The 13,050-nt window shown below is 32.7% G+C and overlaps 1 protein-coding gene across 1 annotated transcript; it reads left to right on the top strand.

The window, feature by feature from the left end:
* Window positions 1-6,875: 6,875 nt before the first annotated feature.
* On the top strand, window positions 6,876-10,613 carry LOC122308955. The gene is made up of 3 exons (XM_043122241.1): window positions 6,876-7,138; window positions 9,891-10,089; window positions 10,179-10,613. The coding sequence occupies exons 2-3, from the start codon at window positions 9,901-9,903 to the stop codon at window positions 10,269-10,271; spliced, it is 282 nt and encodes a 93-aa protein (XP_042978175.1). The 5' UTR covers window positions 6,876-7,138; window positions 9,891-9,900; the 3' UTR covers window positions 10,272-10,613.
* Window positions 10,614-13,050: the final 2,437 nt, after the last annotated feature.

The following is a 13,050-nucleotide window of genomic DNA, read 5'->3' as shown; positions in this document are numbered from 1 at the left end:
GCAACGTCTTCTCTTTTATAAGCAGGAGTGGAGGGGGTGAGGTGGGGTAGTGCGGGGTGCTAGTTGGCCTAAAATCTTCCAAAAAAGGATTTGTCTTCTTAGGAACCACAAGATGATACGTGAAAGAGAAGAACAGTAACGTGGGAGAATCAGTACCTCCAAGAAGTTAATAAAACATAGTAATTTATAAGGAGAATTTCTTATTAAGCTAATAAGTATCTGGATTATATACATTAAAAGACATTAGAAGTTCCTAAAAAAATAGTAGAACCCATAGACCCCAGAAGGCCCTTTCGTGTTTTGAACTAGGGATGGCAAATTCACGTGGCTTGGTTTGTGGGACTGAGGATGTCGCCGACTCCTAGACAAGTCGGCAATTTTATTGGGTTAGAGCCTCATGAAGAGAAGAATGCTAATGCAGACAAAAGCAAAGTAGAAACCCATACAAGTCGGGTAATTTTATTGTGTTAGAGAAGGATGTTAGTTTACTCTGAGAGGTGTCCATTTGCAGGCACACTTGGGTCTGTGATTGGTGTTTGGTCTTTGAGTCGGAAAAAAATCATGTTCGTCCTCTGTTCAAGAATGAAAAGACTTTCTACTCTCACCAAACGAACTTATTTGGAGATTTCTTTCCTAGTTTAATAACATCACATTGATTATTAAGGTCGAGCTTGGGTATAAGAAGTATTTTATTTCATCTTATAATTATAATTTTCTAAAATTTTTACATAAAATATTATAGAAAATTCAATTTTTTTAAATTTTAAAATAACGATAATATTAAAAATAATATTTTAAAAATAGTTTATTCAATTTTAAACTTTCAATTTACTATTTAAACCGCATCTGAATTGGTTGAAAACGAGATTTTAGAGTTGATTTACTTGGTCTTAAACTCTAACCGGAACAAGTAATTATAGAGTCGTAGTTGACATTGATCGGTTATAAGTCGCAAAAGTAACAGTATTATATCAAATGTTTCAAAAAACCTGTTTTTCACGATTTATATATGCATTATTTTTACTTAAAATGAGAATCTTACCAAAGTTGTCAATGTTCATTATTTTTATGGAAAACTGGGTTTTAGACATCACAGATGATTTTATACAAGTCATGTGATGAACCGGCAGTATGGTTGGAGACTTAAACTTGATATATAACATGTTCGAATATTACTATTATAGTACTACGTACAAGACTTACGCTTATTGCATTGTGTGAGTTAGAATATAAAGTAAATAATTGAAGTTCTCTTTCCCTATCAACTAATTTCAAGTTTTTTTTAAGAAAATTGATGATTTAACATATCCATTTATATCGATCACTTGTTCTCGTGACTATTACTTTACATAGAATTTAACCATTAGTGTCTCCCAGAATGGACGTAAAAGTTGAGGATAATTTATTTTAAGATGCTAAAGTTCGTTCAGTCCTTTCTTGGGGCAGGCAGTTTCAAAGCACATAAAAGGTCATACAAAAGACAATACCGCTACATATAACAAGGATATCCACGGATGATCTGTTGGATTTGTTGTTAGCGGTTGCTTCAGGATGTTGCACTGGAGTCTAGTAGAGTTTGCCCGCTTGGTCTTAGATTTTAACTCATTATGTTTATAAATAATTGTGCTTTATTGCCATATATTAATTAATTGTTCTTTCTCAAGTAAAAGGGAAAATGATTTAAAGTTTTACCCATCTTGGATGAACACATGATTTGAACTGGGCTGGCCCATATATCTATTTCACCCTCAGTAATGATGAAGATTCACACAATAATTTGGGAGAATCTTTTAATGCCTGGATGCATATATAGCCCGGAGTTACCAACTACGGTTTTTAACCCTTCTCAGTGCTCAGTTTTCGTTGTTTTCTACCGGAAAATTGATGGACATAACTGCTGGCTAGATTCTAATACTATGTTATTACTAGCTATGTTTAAATCTTTCATCTATCAACGTTGCTAGCTATGTTTACTTGTTATGATACTAATATAAAAAACTCTATGTGATATAAAGTTAAGTTCTTGTTATGGCAGCGCAATTTGTTATGCCTAGTTAATACTATGACTCAAAAGCAATACTGCATCGGGTTTTGTCAACACAGGCATTAATGCTGTGTAGTTCATAACTGTGTGCTTAATATGCTAGAAGGCTGATCTCCACATATTTGGAGATTTGGTTTCTAGAAGTGGGTTTGGGGCCGGTGAGCATATTAATATTCCATACTATGCTCAGCTGGAGAGTATATCAATGGAGAACATGACGCAATTTCTCGGGTGAGACTAAAAATATCTGTCTGGAATAAAAAACTAAATCTAGGAAAGCATGATATGGAGGAGTCTGGCGGTGTGATACCATGGCTTTAAGCTGCAAGTGGGTATATGGTAGTCCCAACCTACGAGCCTATGTTGGCTAAAATCTTGCAAGTAACTTCAGATCGGGAATCTATTACACCAATCCCCCGATAATGGAATGTAAGTAGGAGTAGAATGTCTGAAACAGCAAACTTCAGAAGTTGCCTCCGGTTATCAAGTTGCCTCTAGGAGTCATGGTCATGGGATTCTGGCCACACATGCTAGTGGGGCTAGCACTGATCATTAGTTGAAAACTACTCAAGCAATTTTCCGGGAATCTGTACGAAAAAATACAAAGAAAAGGAAAAAAGTGATGCTTTGAGATGCACCCTCCTACCAATTTTTCGAATCCAGTCTATCTCCAATGGAAAGTAATATCTATGGAATCCCTCTCTCAGGACTTTTCTTCCACTGCTGGTCCTTCCATACCAGTGGGAGAAATCGAGTCACGTTGGACTACTCTTGATAGTCCACGAGTGTGGTTCTGCTAATAAATTGTTTTAGCTAGATTCAAAGAGTATTATTATACATGTTTGATCTGATTTTTGTTTTTTAATCCAGATTAAGCCCTTTTACCTGTTACTGACTAGGGACCTAGAATCACCAACTTAATGGTGAGGGAAAAAGGTCCTCTAAGACTTGGCCGACTGGTCCTACATGATTAGCCGCAAAAGCATCATGCATGGTTACCTTGTTTTATGGAATCTTTGAACAAAGGGGGGGAACTTTGGAATCTAATTGGGAGATTTAGGTGTTAGGAGGGGAAGGAGCTTTAAACCATTGTCACCGGGGGAATATGCTCATGGGAATTCCAATCTAGTGACTGGTACCGAGCGAAAACCTCCTTTTACAAGGTCGGTAATTAACCATTTGTTTGTATGCGCATCTGGATGCGTTTCTTTAGCATATGATTCTAAATGAAAAGGGTTCAAACCATATACGTTTCTTTAACCTCCTTTTATAAGGTTGGGGTCCCGCTGTCTAGCCATACAAAATTTGGCAAAAAAGGGAAAAGAAGTCGCAACACTTTATAGATTATCCCCCGTCATCATTTCACATACATTTAGAAGGCCACCAATGATGCCCTTTGTCTCACCATCGAAAGATCATGAATTGGAACCATTACGAAAGAACTTGGCTTGGGTTTGAGAAAGGAGAACTTCATTTCCAATAATTGAATTAGAATTTTGCTTGCACTCATTTCTCACCCGTACAGTTATTCTTATGGTATGAGGACACAACCGGTTATAATGGTATCATAGAGTACGGTATAATCGGTCATGTTTTGAACAAAATTTAGGACCGAACTGGTATGCACTGGTTTTATATTTTTTAAAATTGATTATGCACTGATTATCCTCCTAAACCGATACTCCGATTTTACTGATTTTCGATCCAGTTCAGTCTGGTTTTACTGTTTTAATGTACTATATTATAATATATAATATATATAATATAATATATTATAATTGTATTATGGACTATAATAATAATTACATTGTATTATAATATATAATGATATAGTATTAGTATAACTATTAATATGTATTATATAATATTAATATAACTATTAATACAATAAACAAAATGATATAAAATTTTAAAATTTAATATTATATTAATTATTAATCTATCATATAATACAAAACTATTTTATATATAGTTATATATTATATATAAATATTATATACAATATAAAAAATTAAAATGTATATGTAAACTGGTCCGGTCTAGTTTTAGAAAAAAAAAAAAAGGGAATTGGATCGATTTTGACCAGTTTTAAGAAAAATAAAATTAGTACCAGACCGAACCAAACTTGGGACCGGACTGATCCCATCGGTTTAATCCGGTTCGGTTTACTAGTTATTTTTTTACACCCCTAACATAGAGTGATATAGTATTTGATTATAATTTATATATGTCAGTGATAATATGTTAGTGTCTAACTTATTTATATATTTAATTATATATGTTACTGATAATAATTAGTATGCTAGTGGTAACATATATGATAGTGATTATATATTATATGATGTATTTATCCTTGATATATATAGTTTATATTAATAATATATGATCAAACAAATGTTTATTTTTAAAATTAAAAATTAAAAATTAAAATTTTATGTTATGTTTATTTTACGTTATAGAATTAAATTTTTAATGCTATATTATATATATAATATAGTTTATGTTAATAACATATGATTAAACAAATATTCATGTTATGAATTTGAAATTTTATGTTATAAAATTAAAATTTTTAATGTTATATTAAATAAGATTAATTGTACATTACATCAAATATTATATTAGTTTTATGTTATTTGATTATTATGATTTATGAGTAATAGGATTTTAAAATTTAATATTATATTAATTAACAATTTAGTATATAATATAAATTTATTTTATATATAATTATATATTATATATAATTTTATATTTAATATAAAAATATATATACGAATTAGTCGATTTTAAAAAAACTATACTAAATCGATATTAGATCAAATCAATCTGTATTACCCAATTCACCGTTTTGTTCTTCATCCCTAATGAGATTAAAAAGGGCAATTGCTCACTTTTCTAAAAATATTCTCAACTAAATATCTTAATTTTATTTTTCCTTAGTGTAGGAAACAAACGAAATATAAGATGCATATTATAAAGGGATCAGCATAGCATGCAAAATTTAATTTTCCAATACACTCAGATATTTTCATGACTTACCAATTCTTCTTCTTCTCTCTTCTTCTTCTTCAATTTTTTTTTTTTTTTTTTTAAATCGCAAACTTGCATCCCAAGCGAAGGAGTGATACACGATGATTTCACACTGGTAAAACTCTCTCATAAGTCAAGAAATAGAAGATGGTTCAGATGCGCATGAAAAATCAAAGTACGTAACTTCACGCTTTGCCCAATAATTCTTCGACACGTTCAGAGCTTACGTGTCCAAACCTGTACCATAATACTTTCTATAAGCTTAAGGAAGTTCCGTCCGGATTGAAAAAACTAACTGAATCGAATGGTTTGATTTGGACCAAAGTTGAGACTCGGTTTTGGTCCACCAATATCAAAATTTTTGATTCTTAGTATGATCCTAAGGTGGTGTCTTTCCACTTCGAACCAGATCGAAATGGACCAAATAGAAATGTACATTTTTTTAAATATTATATATTATTTTATATAATAATTATATAATTAATTATGTAACTTTCATATAGCTTATAACAAGAACAATATAATATGTTAACTAATATATGAATAATATATATTATATGATTCTAGAAGATTATTATTTTCTTAATTATTTAACATGACAGATAAAAGATGTATATGCTATCAAATTATCAATTAACTAATATGTGATAATTAAGTTACTTATCATCGTTAACTAATTACTAATATCTAAATCTATGATTTAATTAAAGTTATTAGACAATTTTTTTTTTTATAAAATACCTAATTTGCAAATGAGTTTAAAGCATGTATGGTGAATGAAAATTATTAATTAATAATATACAAATGTAAAAAGTTTAATATAACCCATTATGCATTAACTATTACAATGCATTTACCTAATAATATTATTTAAGTTAGTGATAAATTTGCAATTAATATTAGAAATATAATTATAATTAATTTTTTTTGTGAGTTAAATAGTTAATTAGATAATTCATATTAAATAGTTTACTTAATTTTAATTTTATTAATTTATATCCATTTTTATTAATTTATATACCAAAAAGAGAAAATATTTTTTTTAAAAAAAAGCCCTTATTCTGTCCCTGAGAAATGACTTTATTAAGTGTAAAATTAGATCTAAACGGCGCTGTTCAGGTCAAGTGATAAGCAAAAAATAAAAACTAAATTATGTGAAACGATGTCGTTGTAATTCAAAAGATGTGATAGGCTAAAATAGTTATTTTATATAAAAAAAGTGATGCAATCAATTTCATTAATAGAATATATAAAAAATATACAAAATAATTAAATATAAAATTTTTATTTTTAAATAACCGGTCTGAAATAGCACTATTTAGAATTATTTTCAATCTAAATGGCGTATTTCATTAGACTTGTATGATTGATAGAAGTGAGATTCCATTTGATTACATAAATGAAATGAAATTTTTTATAAAAGTTAAATAAAATATTATTATAATATAATTTTTTAATATTAATTTTATTTTAAAATTAAAAAAAATTAAATTATTTATTATATTTTATATAAAAATTTATAAAAATTATTATAATAAAATAAAATAAGATAAAATAAAATGTTTTGAATATCAAAAATAAAAGCCTCTTCCCCCGAATGACTGGTTGTCCAGTTACCGATACTGACATGGCATGCCACGTAATTTTATATTAGAAAAAAAATAATTCTATTTACGGTCTCAATTCGGAACTGCATATGCAGGCTCCACTTAGATGAAACGACATTTAAGTGAGGTAAACGACTGCGTATTAACCTCCTGCATTTTCTTCCTCTTTTAAGCCCCAAGTCCCTTCGTGCCTCAAACTTTACTCTAGCCCCAAGTACCCCCTTTCCCCTTCGCCTTTCGCCTTTCGCCTTTCGCCTTTCGCCTTTCGCCACCGCCCCTTCACCGTTCCTCCTCCTCTCAGAACAACTGAATCTGCCCAAAACCGCTCTCAGACCCGTCGTCCCCTTCCCCCTCCACAAAACCGTCGTCCATCCCCTTCCCCTTCCTTTGTCTTCGTCGTCGTCACCTTAGTCGTGGAGGAGTCACCTTCGTCAGCTGGAGTAAAAATAACAAGGTATGAGCTTGATCTAGTGTATAAATTGAGTCTGCTATTGCCTGAGCATCACATTATTTATGCTGCCTAATCGAATAATCTTGTGGTTTCCGTGGGCTATTTAGAAATTGCCTATGCTATAGCCTGAGCTTGATTGGTTTAGAAATGATGCATTATTCTTGTGGGCTATTATCAGAAATGTTAATAGAAGAAAGAAATAATCTTGTGATTTCCGTGCATCTCTTGCTTATTTTTCATTTTCAGATTTGTTGAGCTTGGGTTGAGCTTGAGTTTGGGATGGGCTTAAAGTTGGATTTTCTTCCCATTAATCGGTGCCAAAGAAGAGCACTGTAATGAAGAGAGCATCAAACAGAAAATTAAAAAGAAAAAAAAAATTCTTATTAGCAGTTCAGAAAGTATCAAACACATTTCCTTGCATTTAGACTCTATTCTATGTTCTGTTGAAAATGAAAATTAAATTCTCAAACCTGTAGTAGTCTGGATTTGGTTCAAAGGTAGTAGTGTTGAGTAAACCATAGTTTCCAACAACAAAACTCTGCAGTAGTCTGGATTTCTTTTTCTGAAAGGTTTAACTCATTGAAAATTGGGGGACCAGCCCACTCTTTTTTCTCCAGTTTTTTTTTCCTCAACAAAAGATATCGTGCAAATAAAAAATCATGCAGTAGAAATTTATTTGCCTAAAGTTCTATGTTCAGAAAAACAGAGTTCACATAGTGGTTGCTGTTTGCTTTTTGGTTGTTTGTTTCGCATAGAAACACAAAAAAAATAGAATTTTTCTTGTTTGTTTGTTTATGCAACTATTTCTTGGATGCATGACCCTAACTGTTGATGAATACTTTCCTTGGTTTTGTGAGGATTGTGAATCAAAATCAAATGCATGCACCCAGAATGATTAAAAAAAAAAAAAATTACTTTTTGGTTGTTTGTTTCGCATAGAAACATGAAAAAATAGAATTTTTCTTGGTTGTTTGTTTATGTAGTTATTGCTTGGATGTATGGCCCGTAACTTCTGCCTGAACATGTTTCTTGGTTTTGTGAGGATTGTGAATCAAAGTAGTCAAATGCACGTACCTAGAATGATTAAAAAAAAAAAAAAAAGCACCCAGAATTGATCCAAAAGCTATAGGATTGTTGGATACTAATTTAGTTAAACCTTAGACCCTCCGGATCAAAACATTCAATCATGCTTCCAAATCCGTCCATGGTGGCCCACGCTATCGACATTAACCCGGTGGTCCAGTGTAGTCCGTTTTTCTTTTGGGGGTTCACTACTCATCTATTAGTATTCAATGACTTAACACTAAGCCCATATACAGTATCAAGACATTTTAATCCAGCCTATAGGTCGCTCCCTCTGTGACTTGAAGTCGTAACGTGGATTCTGCTCTAATACCAATTGTTAAAGACCCAACCATTGATCCAAAGTCCCTTGGACTAATGAATACTAATTTGGTTAAACCTTTAACTTGGGATCATAACAGATATTCTTCTAGATTTTTGGATCATTTTTATGATTAGGGCATGGAGTTTCTTTTTGTGACTGGATTCGTAGGGCAGCAGGTGAGGAGAATTAGTTTTGTAATCTTTGTATTTGAGTTTAAGGGCTTGACTATTATGGCAATTTTGTTCAAAAATTTTTGTTGAAAAGCTGAATCTGTTGATTCTTCCACCTTTTGTAATTTACACACTGAATTTGCTGGATGAATTTCTCAGTTTTTTTAGGTATTGAACTTTTGAAGGAACTCGGTGTAATTGGCTTTGTGCTTTTATTCTCTCACTCTTATCTTTCTCCTTGCGATTGGCTTTGCGCTGGTTTTAGCAGTTATAGCAACAATTGTTGATTCTGGGTTCTTCAGATACATTCAAAGAACTTTATACTAACACATGTAGAGGTTGAAATTTGTTTTGCACCCCTTTCATTTAAAGGGGCCATCTCTAGAACAACAATGATATTTTGTTTGGCTTTGCTTTCCTATGTTTCCTTTTGATATGAGATGGTGATTGGGGGTGGTGATGGTTGTATTTATTTTGATGTTATTATAGTTTTTAGTAAAAAAGGATAGTCAATGATACAATACAAGTTCCTTGAAACAATTATAAACTGCAATAAGTTCTCTCTCCTAGGCAAGTAGAATCTCACATATTACCCTCCTCTAGTCAATCAAAGGTATTGGTTTGGGTGGATTTATTGCTTCAGTGGATGTCCCATGGTGGCAATGGTGTTTGGTAACATCTTGATAGAGCGTGCTGAAAACTATTAAGGTGGGCGGGGTGTCATTAGTTGTGTATGTGTTAATGAGAATCAGGTTTGTGAAGTGACATTGGTTTTAAAGAATATACACAAATTTCTTTAAAGAAAATTTTTTTTGTCTTCTCTTATGTTTTATGAAAATTAAACACCAGAATTGATTATGTAGATGTTTCTTAAACCTGTGCACTATAACTTTTTTCTTCTCTTGCTGATTCGCACATTGTGAAAATGATCAATATACTGCTATTTAACAATACGAGTTGCAGTAAACACCTATTTTTGTAATTTCCATATGTCGCATTTTAGTTTCGTGTTACCAGTTGATTTTCAAGAAGCTACATGGCTTTTTTTGAAAGGTCGAATCAAAATTATCTGATTTTGTTTCCAGTGCAATGTGGACTGACAGTTGATCAGATGCTGATTATTTGAACTTGTCGAACTCTTTCAATTAATTTGATTAGCTTTGTGTTAATACTTAATAAAGGGTAACTTCTGTATCAGGTAATTGAGGATGGAAGCAGCGAAAAGTCAACCTGAAATACAGTCTCCACCTGCTGCTACAACCCCACCTATCACACCATGTCGAAAGAAGAAGAATGAAGAAGCTACTTTCTTGGAGGATTTTAAGGACCATATTGATGAGTTCATCCATGCATCTATGGATGAACACAAAAGTTGCTTCAAGAAGACCATACAGAAGGTTTGTTCTCTCTTACAACTTTGTGCTCTTATCCCCTTGCCCAAACTTGTTTATTCCAAGCTAATTGTGCAGTTCAAATTCAATTTCAGATGTTTGGAATGTCAAAGATTGTTGCAGAAAGGAATACTCACACTAATGGAATTGAAGTCTCTTTGCCACTCCAAACAACGGTATCGGACTAGAATGTGTCCCCTCCTTTTCGAGGCAGCTTGATATCTAGATTTGGAACAATGATTGTTTCAATAATATAAAATATACTGCTTGCTAGAATTTTAACTCCAGCAGTACTGCTTGGAAGGTATGAGTAAGTTCGCAGAACTCTTAAAATTGGTTTTCAGAATAAGGGATTTATCTGTTGATATGGTTATGTTTTCCAGTTTTGCTAGTATGGTCCTGCTCGAGAAAGCACATAATAAACTTTTGTTCTGAGCAAGCATAACTTGTTTGTGGTCGGATTTATCCATCTTGGCTTTTGCAATGTCTACTTTTTTGGAAATCAAACAACTTGATGCGTCTTTCCTTCATTATGTATGTATATGGATGTTGCTCCTTTAGCTCCTGGCTGCAGCGTGCTATGTTGTGGGAATGCAATAGAGCATGACCCAACAAGGAGGGTTTGTTGCATCTGGTAGAAGTTAGGGAAGTGAAAACATGGTAAATATAAATTAAGCACTACGAGAGTGGTAATCAGTAAAGCATTTTTATTGTGGTAAAGACTGTTAAGGCCAGATGTTGAGGGAGAGCACAAGCCTAAGGGAGGTTCAGTGACTCTGTATCTTGGTATTCGGTATTGTATGCCAATATAGTAGTATTTTTTTTTTTTTTTTTAACTTTTGTAAATTATTTAGTTTCTCCAATATTTATCGGGGTTGGGAATTATCTGTTGGTTCTCGAGAATTCGGAGATAGCATGCCCATCTCTATTGAGAGCCTAGGGCTAAATAGACGTAATTGCATCTGTTCAGGTGCAGTGTGGTTAACCCGATTTGAATAAGTTCTAAATATTTATTTCAATTATTTTGAAGTGAAAATTGACTTTATGAGACTATATGTGCAGTTGGAAAATAATTTCGTAACATAAATTGCGTTTCAGTTGCCCTACATTAAAATGCTTTTATTTTGATTCTGACGTAGAAAGAACACTGACTATGCGCTTAATGGAGCGGAACAGAAGAAACAAAAACTCAGAAACCTGTTAATAGGAATCATTTGCTGACACTAATCGTTCTTGATTCGACGCTGTCTCTCTCTCTCTTGATTGCTGTTAGTAGGCTGAGATATTTGGTGTTTTTTAATTGGCCAAGCTGCAGTTGATTGCGAAATTGGGAATCTTGAAAAAAAAAGGGGATTTTGAAGATGGGTTAGAGTGCTTGAGACAAATGCATCTCGTGTATCTGCCCAAACTCGTGTTCATGATCGTGATGTACTATACCAGTGTGGTAACCTAAGAGATTAGTTTGTGGAAACATATATCAAGAGGGCAAGTACCCCTCTCTTTTGCCCTTAACCTAAGCCACATTATTTTCCGCCTAAGGAATGGGATCCGTAGCTTTTGAGACTTTGCCAAAGAGTTTTGTTTCTTGGTTTAAATGATTGCCCCTACGAGAGCAAATGGAAGACAAAACAACTTTTTCTTTTTTAAACGCCGGCTGGTAGTCTAGCACTAGCCATTAAAAGCAAGAAATGTCGTGACAATTGGACGTTGTTGCACTTGTTTTGAAATATTCAACCTTATCGTTAGTTTGGTATCTATTATTTGCAAGGGGCTTAACTAGACCACTCGTGTACATGGAATATTATCGTTGACTTTTCTACGTACCACTCCTTATAATAAATGACGATTCAAATTTTATGCAAAAATATAAAGGTGGAACTTTTGTGCATCGAAGGAGGAATAATATTCTGAAATACTAAGAGTGGAACAAGTCCGGTTTTAGACATATTTTAAAATTGAATAGGTATATATTAATTTTGAGATTTCAAGAATCGATACTGCATCAGTTACATCTTTAAACCGGTCTTTCGATTTTATTGATTTCAGTCTAGTTGGATTCAATTTTTTGATTTTAATTATGTGCCAAATAGCCCTTGTATTGTAGCATTGTGAGGCTATGGTTATTGAAGTTAGGATTTTGGTCACTGCAAAAAGACCAGATACTGTACTCTACCATCTACAACGTTATTTCTCCAATTTTGCTTGAATATGCAAGAGCCGATATGAACTACAGAGCACCAAGTTAATCAGATCAATAACTAATAGTATATATTAATATTAATTATCCTGAACAAAACCCTAAATTTTCACAAGAATTTACTTACATTATGATTCAAACAGATAAATAGAAAAATGCCAATCAAATCAGTGTAAATTGTAATGAAACAAATAAATAGTGTAATCACTATTCTGGTTCAAACACATCTTACTTACATTAATATATATGAAATCTGTGTAATGATTCAATGAAATAAAGTAAACATAGAAAACGTCGAAAACCCTAAACAATAAACATATCGAGAGGCCACGAAAGGGGAGACGTGGAAACTGTTGACGAGGAGGAGCTATTGACGGCCACACAGCATGAGAGAGGGGAGGGCTGCAGCCACCGGATGCGTGAGAGAGGGTAAGGGGCTGAGAGTGAAAATTGAAATGGGAGAAAGGATAGCGCGGGGCAAGGTTAAGTACCTTAAACACGTTGAAACATCGTCATTTATTACTCTTTTAAAGGAGACGGTTTCAATTAGTTAATGCTGAGTGTTTGGTTTAATTCACTTAAACGACATCGTTTTTGGTGTTTTGGGTAGCTAGGTTTTTTAATTTTTCTGTGCTTTCTGGCCGCTGGGTTTTTTTTTTTTTTTTAAAATAAATATAGTATACTAAATATATACATACTAATTATATAAAATATTTATCGCTTCGAATCATCTTTTGTCAAGATGTTTATTTTTATTATAATTCTTAAAT

Source organism: Carya illinoinensis, chromosome 5, assembly GCF_018687715.1.
Source record: "Carya illinoinensis cultivar Pawnee chromosome 5, C.illinoinensisPawnee_v1, whole genome shotgun sequence".
NCBI lineage: Eukaryota > Viridiplantae > Streptophyta > Magnoliopsida > Fagales > Juglandaceae > Carya > Carya illinoinensis.
The sequence above is the reverse complement of the archived record's forward strand: the minus strand, read 5'-3'. Positions and strand labels throughout refer to the sequence as shown.